This window comes from Bos indicus, chromosome X (genome assembly GCF_029378745.1).
Source record: "Bos indicus isolate NIAB-ARS_2022 breed Sahiwal x Tharparkar chromosome X, NIAB-ARS_B.indTharparkar_mat_pri_1.0, whole genome shotgun sequence".
NCBI lineage: Eukaryota > Metazoa > Chordata > Mammalia > Artiodactyla > Bovidae > Bos > Bos indicus.
Genome location: NC_091789.1, coordinates 91359413 through 91376970, shown reverse-complemented (window position 1 = coordinate 91376970; position 17558 = coordinate 91359413). Strand labels below are relative to the sequence as shown.

The 17558-nt window shown below is 38.5% G+C and overlaps 1 protein-coding gene across 5 annotated transcripts in view; it reads right to left on the bottom strand.

Moving 5' to 3' along the window:
- The window catches only part of JADE3 (jade family PHD finger 3), a 139415-nt gene that overhangs the window by 18711 nt on the left and 103146 nt on the right, over positions 1-17558 (bottom strand). For all 5 annotated transcript variants that reach the window (XM_070784009.1, XM_070784011.1, XM_070784008.1 and 2 more), the window contains 4 exons: positions 13623-13813; positions 10222-10433; positions 5553-5720; positions 2981-3097 (listed from right to left, as the gene is read on the bottom strand). In XM_070784009.1, coding sequence (XP_070640110.1) covers positions 2981-3097; positions 5553-5720; positions 10222-10433; positions 13623-13813 — 688 coding nt within the window. The remainder of the gene's footprint in view (positions 1-2980; positions 3098-5552; positions 5721-10221; positions 10434-13622; positions 13814-17558) is intronic.

Genomic DNA, 17558 nt, shown 5'->3' with positions numbered 1-17558 from the left:
CTCCCCCTTTAAATGCTGAGCAAAAACGAAAGATTTTTTTTTTAATCTCTTGGCAGCACTGTGTGGCATGTGGCATGTTAGTTCCCCCGAAAAGGGACCAAACCCATGCCCTTTGCCTTGGAAACTTGGAGTCTTAACCACTGGACAGCCAGAAAAGTCCTCAAATAAAAGACCTTATAAGGGCCCTCGGAGTAGGCGATGGCACCCCACTCCAGTACTCTTGCACCACAGCAGCATACATCTCTACTTCACTGATCCATGTATCAACACAATGATAATTGAAGCATGGCAGGAATTCACAGAAGAAATTCTCCACCTGATACTGACCACAGCGAGGCAAGAAGAAAGTCAACATTGTTTACACCAAAGAGTTGCTGAAATCTCTTACCCAAGCCACTGCTGCCAGTTGTTGGCATAGCTAAGAATGCATGGTAACTGTAATGGAGAGGCTGGCAGATAGTTACCTAATAATCAAAGGACATTACTGAAAGTATACATTCAGTGGCTCCTAAACCAAGGAAGAAGAAAAGTTGAGCTATGCATCCTACATAGCTGGTATTTCTCCAGTGGCTTTGGATGCTGATCAGCATTTGGGAGACAGTTGAGGTGGTATAGCAAAGGTCCAAATAAGAGAGATTAGCCAGAAAGAAATACACGGGGTGTGGAGTCTGGGATTAAGGCATGACAAGATAATGATGGCTGAATTCCCAAGGAGGGTCATTATGTAGAAAATGGAGACAGTCCCCCCAAAAAACCCCAAAACATTTCTAGTTTGGGCCATTCAGAGAAGTCCACCAGAACAAAGCAACTGGAGTGACAAGTGTTATCGAGTCTTCTCATTGCTTAACCCTACTTGCTGGGAACACCAGAGTCAGAATTTTGAAGCCAGATTATCCTTTGCTTAGAACTTAATGCTGGTTCATGAAACTACATGCAACAGAGGAACTGGATGGGGAATGTTGAAACAAGTAAAATGATGAATGTATTTTCTTTTATTACCTCAACAAGAAAGCTGAGAATTAGCTATTATATATCTGTATTTTAACAACCATATTTTAAGCCACTACTTTCATTTAGTAAACTCATAGTATACTAAGCAGAGATACTACAAAAGTAAAGGTAGTACAGATGCATTACAAATTATCTGTTATAAAAAGGTGTTGGATCTGTTAAGATTAAGAAAAACTAAGACTTCATTGGAACTTCATTAAATCTCTAATTTACTCAGTAAAAAAAAAATTAAGTCTTAATTTGGAAAGACCTTTACAAAACGCAGAATCTAAACTCTAAGTAATAAAAACAAAATCCACTTCAGTGCAAATGAAAAACCCACTCCAGAATGTTTTTTCCATCCATCTATTCATCTATCTTCTACCTATTGATCTCATATTTATTGTCAATCTGCCATGTCAGGGGTTTGGAGGATCTAAGGATGAAACAGTCCAAGCTTGTAGCCTCCTAGGGAAGCTAAGACTTGTAGGTAAGTAACTACAATAGAGGGAAGAATGTGATAATATGGTGTGTTTTTTTCTCTCATCACAGTCATGCTGCCAAATTACTAACTGCTGTAAAAAAAAATCATCCTTTAAAGCAGCAAATATGGGGGAAAATGCAGGGAGAACAGTAAGGACAGTAAGTAAATTAATGGATATAAATTCAATGTGCTATTATAAAATGACTATATGGTAATTATGAAAACATGGAGAATATTTTTTTTTACTGGGAAGAATGCATATTACATTTAATCTATGATACAATTAAATACAGTTATAGTTATTCAATGGGCTGACACTGGGCAGGCATTCTCCTTTGTGCTAGGGAAACAATGATGCATAACCTTGGCCCTCAAGAAGCTCATATCTGGGGAGCAATCAGGAGGGAACTTAGAAAAGCATAAAAAGGCAATGTGTTAATGCAGTAGACCCCATGGGAATAGTTTTCCTTAAACGATTTCCTCCTTATATTTGCTAAAGTGCTATAGTTAAATAAAATCAGCTGGAAAAATTTTTTTTAAAAAGCAAGACAAAAAAAAAAAAAAAAAAGCAAGACAAAGTATGCAGTCCTGTCAAATGTAAAAATGAGTTTAAAAATCTACAAGATGAATCAGATAGCAAGAAACCTCATGAAACACCTAGAGACACTGTCCCTAAGCTATGACATCATATGGCCCCCTTTCTGTGAAGAAAGTAAACATGCAAACCTAACTGCAACCAGCCTGTAGCTCCTATCAAGAGGTCTGGGGAGTGGAAGGTCAGCCCTTCCTCTCTTCTTGCCAGGAAAGCCACCTTATTACATTTGGAATAAAAGGTGAGATGACATTCTGGAAAACTAGATTATGAAGGATCAATATTTCTGCCTTTTCTGGGTGTGACTGGCCATTCTCCACCCCACCCCCCCAAATGATGCTTTTGGGTGCGCCAGCTACACTTCTACTTCAAGTAGCTAAATTTCTATGCCTCAAATGTCTCAGAAAACTCTATTTGCACTACCATATGCAACAACTGTGCCTTTGAGAATGACTTTCAAGTCTATCAAACCAGAATTTATCCATTTAGATGCATCTTTCCTATCAAGTGAGATGCACTTCGTCCAACAAAAGAATCATCTGTCAAACTGCCCTGGAACCCAAGTCGTCCATCCTCCATGGGTGAGCCACATAAGAACACGGGCCTGGTTGTTTAGAAGTTATGGCTTGTTTCCACCCAGGATCATCTAGCTTCAGAACTCACCTAATTCATCAGATCTGACAGCAAAGGATGGAAATCAACCACCACTATGGCTACCGAGAAGAATAAGCTGAAGGGTCCAGAGGCAACATCCAAAAAACGGTTCCAGAAATGGTCTGCACAGTAGCAGAGCTCCAGAAGTGAGTGGGAGGTGGCTTCCTGAGTAACCTTTCAGTTAGCAGGATGCTCTAACTGGGAGGATGAGTTTGGCTAATTTGGTGTTAACCCACTCAACCACTTCTCATTGGACTTACCTGTATACAAGCACCTGTCTTCAACTTGCACAGGCTGCAGACTAAGGCCCACCGACTGGGCGGAATATGGGAGATCTTTGTGATTGGTTCCATTCTCTCAGGACAAGCAATGCTGACCTACAAATAAAACACCACCATAAGGCAGAAGGCACCAAGGCATTGCAGAAGTACCTTTCACAAACCATGAGTGGTATTATTTGCAGCTCAGAACATCAAAACAATGAGGTGAGCCATATCTCTTAAGGTTATTATGGAACTAAGAATAAATGAAACCTGTCTCTAGCCACTGCTCAGGCCTTCAATCATTTCCAGTAATATAAACAATTCATATATAGGAGGAGAGGGCAGAAGTAGAGACTAAGCATGGTTACCTTAATGAATCAAAGATATCTACATTTTACTTAGGAACCAAAGAAAGCTACTGAGGAAAGGAATTAAGATTCACAAAATCTAGCACCTCTTACATGTTTGAGATGGTGCCATATGCCTTGTTTTTTTTCATTTAACTAATGAACGATGAAAAACAGAGGCAGTGACATAATATTATTGGAAAGTAGTAGCAATCTGCAGCACATAAGTAGAAAAGATGAGGATGTTAACATTTTAAAACCAGTTTTTAAAATCATGTAACTATTACCAGCTTAGTCTATTCTCCCAGCCAAAGTAGCTTGCTTGCTTTATTTATTTTTCATTTTTTTTGGCCATGCCACGTGTACAGGATCTTAGTTTCCTGATCAGGGATTGAACCGTGCCTCCTGCAGTAGAAGCAGAGTCCTAACGACGTACTCAAAGTAGCTTAAAAGTGAAACAAGTCTTTGAGGGGGTGCTGAAAGAAATGCTTTTTTAAAAAAGATGGAAATTTGTGTGTGTGTGTGTGTGAGTGAAAATAAGGGGTCAAGCAACTTCTGGTAAGAAGTGTTTTCTTTTCCTTCTCTTTAAAAATATATAATGTGTTCTTAAGAAACAACTTTAAAAAAGTGAAGGACCATTGAATAAGGACAGTCAAATGAGTACAAGTTCCACCCACATCAAGAAAGCAACAGTAGAAAGATCAGGGACATCTTGAACAGGCCCAAAGGTACTAGAAATCAGGTACTAGAAACCATAAGAGAAGGTCAATGGTGAGAAAGCTTCTTTTGAAAAAAACTCTTTCTGAGTCATATTCCAGACTTTTAACATTTTTTTCAGACTTAATATTTTGAAAGAATCTGCTTTATTAGCTAGGGAATTTGCTACTGGAAATTAATGATTCTCTGGCCAGAAACCTCAGAGTTCATTTCACATGTCTATTAGCTGGATGTTCTTAGTAAGAAAAACAAAACCACTACTCAAATTAAAAAAAAATACTGACTTCTGTATCCATAAGAGGGCTTCCCAGGTGGTGCAGTGGTAAAGAATCCACCTGCCAATGCAGGTTTGGTCTCTAGGTCAGGAAGATCCCCTGGAGTAGGAAATGGGGTATTCTCCAGTATTCTTGCCTGGGAAATCCCATGGACAGAGGAGCTGGTGGGCTACAGTCCATGGGGTCGAAAAAAGTCAGACTCAGCACACATATCCACAAGAATACCGTAGTATGTACCTAGGATTTTCAGTTCAGAAGTTGCAGCTTGTAGGCTCTAGAGGATGCGGGTTCAGTAGTTGTGGTGCACGGGCCTAGTTGCCCGTGCATGTGGATTTTTCCTGGACCAGGGATTGAACTCATGTCCTCTGATTGAACCCAAGGCAGGCAGACTTTTAATCACTGGATCACCAGGGAAATCCAAGATATGGTACTTTTAAGGTAAGTGAAAAGTGAAAGTGAAGTCGCTTAGTTCTGTCCAACTCTTTGCAACCCCATGGACTATAGCCCACCGGGCTCCTCAGTCCATGGAATTTTCCAGACAAAAGTTCTGAAGTGGGTTGCCATTTCCTTCTCCAGGGGATCTTCCCAACCCAGGGATCGAACCCAGGTCTCCTGCACTATAGGCAGACACTTTACCATCTGAGCCACCAGGGATTACTTTTAAGGTAGGTTTTACCTTAAAAATATCTGCTGCTTATCCCCTTTTCTCTCATCCAAATTTATCCAATACCACTGGCAAAAGTGAAACATGAAAGTGTCAGTCGCTCAGTTGTGTCTGACTCTTGGTGACCCCATGGACTACAGCCTGCCAGGCTCCTATGTTCATGAAATTCTCCAAGCAAGAATACTGGAGTGGGTAGCCATTCTCTTTCTCCACTGGATCTTTCTGACCCAGGGAATCAAACCCTGGTCTTCTGCATTGCAGGCATATTCTTTAACATCTGAGCCACCAGGGAATAACCCTGGTGGTATTTAAGGTAGGTTTTACATTTTAAAAAATCTGCTGCTCATACCCTCTTCTCTCATCCAAATTTATCCAATACCACTGGTAGTACCACCTATAAATTAATTAGCATGGGCTCACATGCATCCAAGAAGGATGTGACGGAGGTCAAGGCAAACCATTATCAACTCAGAATCATGGGCAGGCATGAAGCATCTCTACAAAGCCTGAGTCAGTTTGAATGTTGTGGGAGAACAAATGGCTCACAGACTTGGATGAATTCATACCTCTGGAATCCATAGGGCACAGCTGACATGAGCCCATTTAGTCCCTGTTTTGGTGCTCTTCATGGCTCCACCTTTCTTTGGACATAACAGACATTGTGGATAAATGCCCAGGACACAGGAGCGACACAGCCAGCTGCCTTCTGGGACCTTGAGGATGCCGTAGCAGGCCTGGAGGCACGGGAAGGAGAGCAGAGAATGGTTAGCATCTACTTACTGGGTCAATGTCTGCTCTGGTACACAGTCACAGAGTACCCTCCACTTTTAGGAGAAAAGGTCAAACAAGCTCATATCCAGGATTTAGTAATTTTAAAACACTCAAAATAAAAAGCAACTTCTAGCATCTGTTAAGATCAGCATGTCTCTATATGAGAATTGATTTAAGGGCAACAGAATAAGACTAGAAGGATATACACACAAAGGTTAGCCCAACTGTTATGAGTTTTGTGATTACATTTTTTTTTCTTTTTACCTCCATTTTCTAAAGCTTTCTCAATGCTTATGTATTATAATTAGTCAGTCATATACTTACTGAACAATGTCTGTATGTCATGCACTGTTGTGATCAAGGAAAAAGTGTTAGGAAATAAGCAGAATGACACTTCTGAAAAGCAAATGAGCTAATGTTAAAGAGCCTGATGGTGCCTGGTGCATAAAAAAAGCACTCTCAACAAATTGGAGCAATTACTTGCTTCGGTTGAAGAAAAAGGGACTTAATGGATCCTAAACTGAACACAATATTAAACTAATCACAATACTCCATAATGAGTTCTTGAAGCCACTTCAAATTCCTTACAGAACAAAGATGGATAAATAAATAAACTACTATGGGTGGGGGGAGGGAGATTAGATTGTGTAATATTTTAGATTTCCTTTTCACTACCTCTAATCTCACCCATCCTTCCCCCTTACTGCTCAATCCTGACCATTAGAGACTATAGCTGAGGGCCACTTGGCTCCCCAGGTGGCCTAGCATACCTTTACCAATGACTGATTCACCATTGCAGATTCAAAGTCTGTGCCTGCCCCAGAGAGTTCACCCACAGCTCAGATTCAAGTTCCAACAGTCATTATCAATGTTAGCCCCAACTAGTCTAAGCCCCTTTCCAAACTCTATCCATATCACCACCATACTTTGCAGCTTCCAGATCCAAATTCCTTGATCCCTATTATCCACTTTCCTTCATCTATTGTCCCTGGGCTTGCTAATATTCCCTTCAGAGTCGTCACTAGACTCTGACCATCTTCTCCATCTCCACCACAACTACTCCACCCAAGTCCTTATTCATATCATGCCTGGACTGATTTATTTCTAAATTCTCTTCTTTTTCCTTCATACCTTCAATCCTTCTATTTGGCTGCTATAGTCTTCATACCAATGCACAGCAATAAAGCCTCTAAAATCTCCTTCTGCTCCCACCCCCAACCCCATCTAAAACCAGGGGTTGGCAAACTACTTAAGGCCCATTTCATAAGGGGTACTTGGTCAATATCATGTATTCTTCTCTAACTGTTATGTTTTATCTCCTCAGTGATACTGTAAGGTCATTGGGGTAGGTTCTTTATCATCAATTTATCTGGATGGCTCTCTATGCTGAGCTTGAGTAGGTGGTTTGGTAGAACAAATACATTTCACTCAAGAACTGAAGCTGGATTCTAACTAGGCTGCTCTCACAAAAGCAGGACATCATTTTATAAGGTCCCTAACCTTCAAAGCTTTTTCCTTTTCTGAAATTCAGAAAGTCTGCAAAGAAATGAAAGCAAGCTTCCTCCCTAAAATAGAGCCTCTTTCAGATGAGCAGAAGAAAAACCAGTAGCTGGTTCTAGGAATACCCTTTATTATATGGCCATTTTATTGGGTAGCAAATCGTTTACTGAGCTCTTATGTAGACTTATTCCTAGTCATAAGATCACAGAAGCTTGTAATTCACTGTAGTGGCTCTCAACTTTTCCTAGACTATAAAATTATGAAGGCTGGACTCTTATTTTTAAAAAAACTGCCCACATGCACGAACATATGTTTCACATATAACTTCAGGGGGTTAATAAATTTAGTGCCAAACATTATATATATGATAGGTATAAAAACTATGAGCATGTACCTTCAGGTAAATTAATTTAGGCCTCAGTTTGAGTGTTCAATATTTGGGCTAAGAAGCAGAAAATGGAACACATTAAGGGACTTGGAATGGTCCCAATTTTCACACTTTTTAACGAAAAAAATTTAAGTTCTTTTTAAAATCCAAAATCTACTGATGTAAAATAAAACTCTCTTCTATAGCACTGACCATAAGTGTATTGTAGTCACAAAGAAACAAATATTTGATACAATATGGTGGCAGTAAAGAAGAAAAATTATGTTTAATAAAAACAATTGTCAACATGTCCCCAATTCTGTTAAGTAAACCAAATCTTCCAAATCATTTAAAGTCACTTTTCAGTCAACAGAGGGAGCTCTAACCTAAGTATCTCTTTAGAATTCAAGTGAACATACTCACTTAGGAAGAATTCTCTTACATGAAACTGTGTGTGGCACCAACATTCAGCTTTAATACATACCAGCTTATATTCTGCAAGGCCTGGTCATGTGTTATTGTCATTTCTTTCTACGTGAGGAAAGGGACCATTTATAGTCATTACTGGGTATGTTTTCAAAGTAAAATACCTTTAAGGAGAATTATTATGCTACATTTTGTTACCCAAAGAACCTGGAAATAATTCATTAATATTTTGTCCTAACTGTGAAGGAAAAATACAGAAAACATATACACATGATCTTGGTACTGTTACCTTCAAATCTACTAAAGATTCACAATCATTTATCTGAAAACTCTAGGGTAAGAAACATCAGGAAATTTAGAACTGTGCATATCTCAGGAAAGTAATACAGTATATACATGGCATATTATATTGGCATATTATATAACCCAATAATGGGATCAGGGCAGTACCATATAATCAAATACAATACATTAATAGTTCTCTAACAAAATATGAGTATTTTCACAAAAGGGACTAAAGACTACAAAAAGCCTCACACTGGGTAAGTCCTGCATCTTCCCTCAAATCATTTAGTATCAAACTTATATAAAAAACAAACAAACAAAACTTATAGTTTTCACAGCTTTAAAATTCTGGAAATGCAGAGAAGGGGCTGTGGACCTGTGCTGTCAGGTATTTATATATTTAAGTTCATACTTAAGTGATAAAGATTTTCTCTGTCACTAAAGGTGGGACATAAATGCTAATACCTGATAGAGTGAAGATAAATTTTCAAAATTCACTCCAAAAGGATGCAAGTAAAAGGAAGAAAGAGACCCAACTGATTACAGAATAATTCTGAATACCTTTTAATACAAAGGGTTAGGTTAGGTGGCCCAGAGAATTAAAGTCTTAAATCCTGGTTTCTCTCTCCTGTATTATTTAAATCATTTTAATAATTTTGTAGCCAGAATGACATTTCTGAATTACAAATCATATCCTTCAGGGTTGACAGGACAAAACCGAAGTTCCTTAGTTTATCAGGGAAGGCCTTTCACATGTTCCATGTATTCCTCTCTAGTCTCACTCTCCATGCCTTCCCTACTTGACCCCATCACTCTCCACAGTTCTGAACTGCTCAGAGTTGCCTCTAACATACTTTGCCTACTCTTACTACCCCACCTGAACATGTTCTCCTCTCTGTCTGAACACATGCTGCTGTTTTTTTCTGGCATTTCCCTTTAGCTGTTAAGATTCAGCTTGGGTGCCACCTCCTGGAAGTTATCCCCAACCTCTATCCCTCCCATGCACTTCTACAGCAGCATGGACTTCTATCTACAAACATGCTTGGTATACTATGCTCAGTGGGCAGTTTCCTTGTAGAGCCTACACCAGACTGATTTCCCTGGGGGCAAAGACCTTGTCTGCCTCTTCATCATTGTGTCTTCAGCATGCAGCAGAGTTCTGGTACGTGGATGGTGTTGCATACCTATTTGCTAGATAAATTAACGAAATGAATGAAACACACATGTTCAAAAGGGTGAAAAATTACTTAGGGTAAGGGACTTCAAGAAAGGACTTGAACTAGATCTTGAAAGATATGTGAAGTTTTGTTAACCAGAAATGGGAGAAGGCTGTAAGAGGTTGGGTAAAGTCACTTCATTTCTCTTGGTATTATTTGTAAAATTAGGGAGTGGGTCAGTTTTTTACAATCCTAAAATTCTACTGTTTAAAAGTAGAGTGGACCAAGTTTTCTGAGAGTGGTATATTTGGGAGATGGAGGAGAGCTTTGGGTGCCAGGATGAGAAGTCCGCACTTCCAGATACAGGAAGTGTAAACTCACCAAGGTTACTGACCATGGGTGTAACCTGATGATATAAAAGGGACTCCAAGGCAGAGGAGACACTCCCAGGCAGGTAGCAAGGAGATACCCCAGGGTACTGTAAAAGTATTGAACAAGGCGATCTCAATGGCCTGGGCATGATGATACACAATAAAGACCTGGGTTTAGCCCCCTGGATTAAAGTTAATAAGAAGTATTATTTCTAAAGGAATTACTGGAGAACAGCCAGGCCAAGTTGGTATTTTCACCCTTAAATGCAAGTTGCTACCCAGATATGGGTGCTGGAGATCATCACTGAGCTTCAGAAAGGGTGACCGTGGGGAGGTGGCGGTCTCCACTCTCACTAACCTGATGCACACAGATGTTACACTTATCACAGAACACCATATCATTCCCTTCTTCACTGTCTGGAGACCGGCACACATCACAGATCACATCTTCATCATACTCTATGCCTAGCCCTTCCTCTGTCTCAATAGCATGGTTCATATTTTCATGGCAATGGCGTTCCAGGACTTCTACTGTCTTTTCCATTAGATTCTCATCAACTGGCCCATAACCTGCACAGAAATACAAACAATCAATCAACCCATCAGTCAGCTGTCATTCCCAAATCACCTACTGTGAGCCCGGTGCAAGCAAGGGTGTGGGGATTCTAAAGGATAAAATCATCTCTGATTTTAAAACCAGATTTTAAAGAATCTTTTACTAGAGCTGTTCTAAAATTAGTGTTTGAGACATGAAAGGAGAAATACATTTCACCATATTCCTTGTAAGTTACATACACTGACCCTTTCAATTTTCTGTCCAAATCCTAGCCAGTCTCCTCCTAAATTTGTTTTCTTTCTTTTTTATTTTTGGCTGCACCACTTGACTTGCAGGATCTCAGTTCCCCAACCAGGGACTGAACCTGGGCAATGGCAGTAAAAGCCTGGAATCCTAACCACTAGACCACCAGGGAACTCCCCTGAATCTGTTTTCTCTTAGTCCCACTGAGGGAGGACTTTCACTGAACTTTGTAATTTTGAACACTTTAATTTATAGTATAATAATTAGAATCATGTAACTATTTGGATATAAATAACAATTCATTCTCAGCAAACTAGTTCCAATGAGCACATTTAATGGAAATTTTCATACAAAAATGTATTAAGTCATAAAAGAAAATTCTAGGTACTGTATATGTGACTACACATATGAAATACTTGTTTTTCAAATCTGATTTTTAGAAAATTCAATAATATTTTCTAATGACAAACTATAATATAAAATAAACTTATTAGCATTCACAAATCTAATTGGAAATTCTGAAATTACCTTTTTTTGCCTCTTGATTCCTTTTCCTTCTATACTTTTAATTTTTCTCAGTCTTCTATACATAATAACCCAACTCAAAGATTCATATGGTGGCTATTGATAACAACTAACATTTTTCTTTTTAGGGGGACTGATGATTTTGTGAGAGCTCACATGAATTTACCCTAACAGCTTATAAACTCAGGAGTAATTCTCAAAATGATCCAAAACAAATTTACCCAAATATTTCACTTAATTTGTAATATAAGACCCTAAGGAACTTTAGAATTTCACATAAACTACCTTTTCAATGCTGTAGCTACTTATGAAACCAAAAACTACTCATGAAGTATGTTTAATTTTTCCAGCCAAGACAAATTACACACTTTTCCCCATGAAGTGAAGGACTATAGTATCTGGTTAAAAAAACACTTGGATTCAAATTCCCACTTGACCTCATATTGGTTACATAAGCTTTGCAGTCCATGGGGTTGCAAAGAGTCAGACACGACTGAGAGACTGAACTGAACTGAAGCTTTGACAAGTTATTTGCCCTCTTTAGGACTTAGCTTCCTTATCTATAAAAATAAGGATAATAATACCAAACTCTTGATTTCTTATGAGGTAGAGATGAGATCATGTTCCTACATTGCTTAGTATAGTGCAATGTATAGTATAGTATGTATAGTATAGTATGCAGTAAGCTCTCAATTTTTAGAATTCCTTAATCTGAATAAAAAACATGCTGAAGTTAATATTATTTTTAAAACTATTTTAAGTTCTTAAAACCTTACTACAATATCACTCTAAAGGAAGGCTTGAGATAAAGTTATCCTCTTTTAAAAAATCATTCAAGCCTAAATGCAATGTGGTATCATGGATGGGATCCTGGAACAGAAAAAGGTCATTCGTGGAAAAACTGGTGAAAACCCAATGAAGCCTAGAATTTAGGTAATATAGCACTGTACCTGCACTGGTTTCTTAGCTCTGACAAATGTATCATAGTAAAGTGAGATGCTAACATGAGGGGAAACAAACTGCATGAGGGGTATGTATACTGTATTAAATCTGCAGCTTTTCTTCAGACTTAAAACTGTTTCAAAAATCTTTTAAAAAAAACTCATCCTAAGAGAATTAATGTGAGATACCAAAGGGACTTTGTTATAAGGCAGTGTCATGTTGAAGGCAGCACTGTAATGTCTTCAGTGTATATGAATGCTATATGGTTCATAAATACATTTGCGCATTGAGCCATCGATCCATTTGATTATACCCTCATACTCTCATTTTCCCTTTCTGTCAGTTTTTTATTCCCTTTTCTTTGGGGTTCCCACCCTAAAATTTTGACTCCTCTCTTTCCTCTTAGAAGGTAGAACAAGAGAAGACACTAAACAAAAAGTTTTAAAAAGCAAGAAGTAAGTATCGGTTACTGGCAGAATAACTATCACTATCATGCCAAATTGAATTTAATATAATTTTAATTTTTTATTCACATGCATTCAGATACCAACCTCAAAAGAGAGAAAAAAGAGGGAAGAAAAGGAAAACCACTGATCCCTGTACTAACAATGAACAAATGTGATTCAAACAAAAGCAAATGTATCCTTTACTGTATCTCATACAGAGAGTTAAGAACCACCCAGTTTCACAGGACCGCTTGGACCTAAACACTGTTTAGATGGAAGACAGGTCAAAAAGAACTATGTGTAAGTATAAGGTGAACTTCCTTTCAGCCCAGAATCTCCAAACATTGCTGGTATGGTACTGTATGGCATATGTTTACTTTAAAATTACTACTATGTTTACTTCCAATTTTTTTGTTTGCTTGTTTTTGCTTCATTTTATTCTATATTTTGAGAGTTGCACGACAACTTTAGAACTCACTTGAGGTAGCTAAGAACTGCTTTGGGGATGTTTTGCCTTAGGCCTGCCATTCTTCTTCCAGGCAGCAAAATTCTAAGTCCTTCATTAAGGCATCCTTGGTCATATCAACCTGTCAGTTGCAGTGGTGCTGCCTAATGCTAAAGTTGGAGCTTCTTGACATTAGGTGGCAATGTTAGAGGTGCCACTACCCTTGGCCCTGCTCACTGATCATAGTACTTTCCAGGGCTGAGTGAAGAACCAGTCTCAGAATCCTTCTCAACCCGAAGTCCAGCCAGTACAAGTCTCATACTCAGAAATGGGAAATGGCCTCATGAAACCTACATGCCATCTCTGATCTGTGATATTTACCATAAACAATGAAAGAAAAGGTCAGATTTAAATACCACTGCTCTACCTCAATATATTTATGCACTTCAGGAAATGCCTCATTAAGATTCAAGAGGAAAATAAATGAAGAGCCCAGAAAAGAAAGGAAGCCACAGAATGAAAGCAAGTTAAATGGTCCTGACAACTTAAAAAAAATAACAAATTCAGACAAGGAACAAGTTACATGTGAGGAAACAACTTACCCATTGCTGTGAGGTCTTCATTGAGTTCCTGGAGCCAGAAGATGTCCATGTCGTCTAGGTCATAGCGGCACACAGATGCCGCCAGCTCCACGATGTTGATGTAGCCAGGCTCTGTGGTCTCTGGGTTGGAGCACTGGATATATTTCCGGGGCCGGACAAACAGGACCTCTTTTTTCTTGTCGGCCATAACCCTAGCAAAGCAAAAAAAGACACTGATAACAATCAATGAATGAGAGATGCCATGCACTGACTGGATGGCTAGACAGCACTCAGGCCATGCAGTGGAGCTAAATTGTTATCCTTCCCCACCCTGGGGAAATCCCCTGCTCTGCCAACTGAAAGGCATGATAAGACCCCTTTTTAGAAGGCAAATGGTTCTGCAAATCCAGTTTTGTCATTTGCTGTGAATATTCTGACTTTTAATGAAATGCTTCATTTACCCCACGGCTCCTAAGTCCCTACTACCACTCATTCTAATAAAATGTTGCATTGTGCGTTCTTGGTGCAATGGCCACCACATTTATTTAGAAGGGGAAATAGCAGAAGGAGTGATACTTGTACAAAGGCACAGCCAGATTCCACACCAAAGGTAAGTTTTAGCTAAACTCATGTTTTCTATCATAGAGGCCATACTGGATGGTAGTAAAGAGTAGAGGCTATAGACTCACACCATCTGTTTTTCACTTCCACTCATTCACGTGGTGATCTTGGGCAATTACTTAATTTCTATAAAGTCTAATTTTCTTAGCTAAAATATAAGGATGATAATCATAAATTATAATAATATCAAACTTATAGGGTTATTATGATGATTATATGAAATAAAATACATAAAGTGCTTAGGACAGTGTACAGTAAAAGCTGGATGATTAATAATGCCATTGTTATTTTTATATCTCTTATTTTCACTATTTATACAGATGAGTTAAAGCCAAGAAGCTATAGATTTATACAAACTTAAGGCATTTATCAACCATAAATGTAAGTCTGGGCCAGGATAAGGCAATGGGATGAAAGATTCCCATTCTTCCAACATATTATCTAGCAGGCCTGGGTCAACCCATATTTCCCCTAACCTCTCCTGATACTTAAGATCCTAAGGCAAGGAAACCAAATAAGGGAAGAAACAGAAATTCTCACACCAATGACTGGCTCCATAATCAATGTTTTAGATGCTACATGAAGTATTAGAACACATAACCAAGAGGGGATCTGAATAATTATTCCCTGGAAATTTTAAAGAACAGGGTAAGCCATCTAAAAAATAAAGACATAGATATACAAAGAACAGGGTAAGCCATCTAAAAAAGAGAGAAAGAAATATATATACATATATAAAATAGTGAAAACTGTTTCTCTGGAAGGCTTCTGGAGCCAGTTTCCCTACTTTAGAGTTACTATGTATGTAGAATGATTCATAAACATTAATGTATTCATATGAATACACATAACTATATTAGGTTGGTGCAAAGGTAACTGTGCTTTTGCACTGTTGAATTTTGCTGTTTGATATTAGAATACATCCTTAAATAAACATGGCTATGTTACACATCATTTTAATGTACATTTCTTGCTTTATGTTTTTTGCTAATGCCCTATTACTTGCTGTTTATTTTATATTTATTTTGAACTATAGAAATTGTGTTATATTTTTGAGATGAGTTGTTTGTCAGTTGCTTCATTTGCTACAGCTCAACTCCAGAAAAATAAATGACCCAATCAAAAAATGGGCCAAAGAACTAAATAGACATTTCTCCAAAGAAGACATACAGATGGCTAACAAACATATGAAAAGATGCTCAACATCACTCATTATCAGAGAAATGCAAATCAAAACCACTATGAGATACCATTTCACACCAGTCAGAATGGCTGCGATCCAAAAGTCTACAAATAATAAGTGCTGGAGAGGGTGTGGAGAAAAGGGAACCCTCTTACACTGTTGGTGGGAATGCAAACTAGTACAGCCACTATGGAGAACAGTGTGGAGATTCCTTAAAAAACTGGAAATAGAACTGCCTTATGATCCAGCAATCCCACTGCTGGGCATACACACTGAGGAAACCAGAAGGGAAAGAGACACGTGTACCCCAATGTTCATCGCAGCACTGTTTATAATAGCCAGGACATGGAAGCAACCTAGATGTCCATCAGCAGATGAATGGATAAGCAAGCTGTGGTACATATACACAATGGAGTATTACTCAGCCATTAAAAAGAATACATTTGAATCAGTTCTAATGAGGTGGATGAAACTGGAGCCTATTATACAGAGTGAAGTAAGCCAGAAGGAAAAACATAAATACAGTATACTAACGCATATATATGGAATTTAGAAAGATGGTAACAATAACCCAGTGTACGAGACAGCAAAAGAGACACTGATGTATAGAACAGTCTTATGGACTCTGTGGGAGAGGGAGAGGGTGGGAAGAGTTGGGAGAGTGACATTGAAACATGTAGAATATCATGCAAGAAACGAGTTGCCAGTCCAGGTTCGATGCGCGATACTGGATGCTTGGGGCTGGAGCACTGGGACGACCCAGAGGGATGGTGTGGGGAGGGAGGAGGGAGGAGGGTTCAGGATGGGGAACACATGTATGCCTGTGGCGGATTCATTTTGATATTTGGCAAAACTAATACAATTATGTAAAGTTTAAAAATAAAATAAAATAAAAAAAAAAAAATAAAAAAAAAAATAAAGCAATTATACGCCAATTTTAAAACTAAATAAAATTTTAAAGAAAAAAAAAAAAAAAAAAGAAATTGTGTTAGACAAAAAGTAAATTCAAACAATTTTTTTATTCAAGTTCAAAATGAGTTGTAAAGCAGGGGAGACAACTCACAACATCAACAATGCATTTGGCTCAGGAACTGCTAACAAACATACAGTGCAGTGGTGGTTCAAGAAGTTCTGCAAAGGAGACAAGACCCTTGAAGATGAGGAGCATAGTGGCTGGCCATCAGAAGTAACAACAACCAATTCAGAGCATCATTGAAATTGGTCCTCTTACAACTATATGAGAAGTTGCTGCAGAACTCAGTATTGACCATTCTACGGTTGTTCGACACTTGAAGCAAATTGGAAAGGTGAAAAAACTCATTAAGTGGGTGCCTCATGAGCTGAGTGAAAATAAAAAAAGATTGTCATTTTGAAGTGTCTTCTTCTCTTATTCTACACAACAACAAACCATTTCTCGATCAGATTGTGATGTGTGATGAAAAGTGGGTTTTATATGACAACCAGCGATGACCAGCTCAGTGGTTGGACTGAGAAGAAGTGCCAAAGCACTTCCCAAAGCCAAACTTGCACCAAGAAAAGGTCATGGTCACTGTTTGGTGGTCTGCTGCTGGTCTGATTGACGACAGCTTTCTGAATTCCAGCAAAACTATTACATCTGAAAAATATGCTTAGCAAGTTGATGAGATCACCAAAAATTGCAACACCTGAAGCTGGTACTGATCAACAGAAAGGGCCCAATTCTTCTCCACGACAATGCCTGCCCAACTGCACATCACATCACCAATGCTTCAGAAGTTGAACAAATTGGGCTATCAAGTTTTGCCTCATCTTCCATATTCTCCTGACCTCTAGCCAACTGACTACCACTTCTTCAAGCATCTTGACAACTTTTCTCAGGGAAAACACTTCCACAACCAGCAGAAGGCAGAAAATACTTTCTGAGTTCACTGAATCCTGAAGCATGGAGTTTTGCACTACAGGAATAAACAAACCTATTTCTCGTTAGCAAAAATGTGTTGATTGTAATGGTTCCTATTTTGATTAATAAAGATGTGTTTGAGCCTAGTTATAATGATTTAAAATTCATGGTCTGAAAATGCAATTACTTTTGTACCAACCTAATATACAGAGGCACAGTCCACTCTGTAAATATAGAGTGAACATTTCCTAAGCATTCTTCTAGAAACTTATGA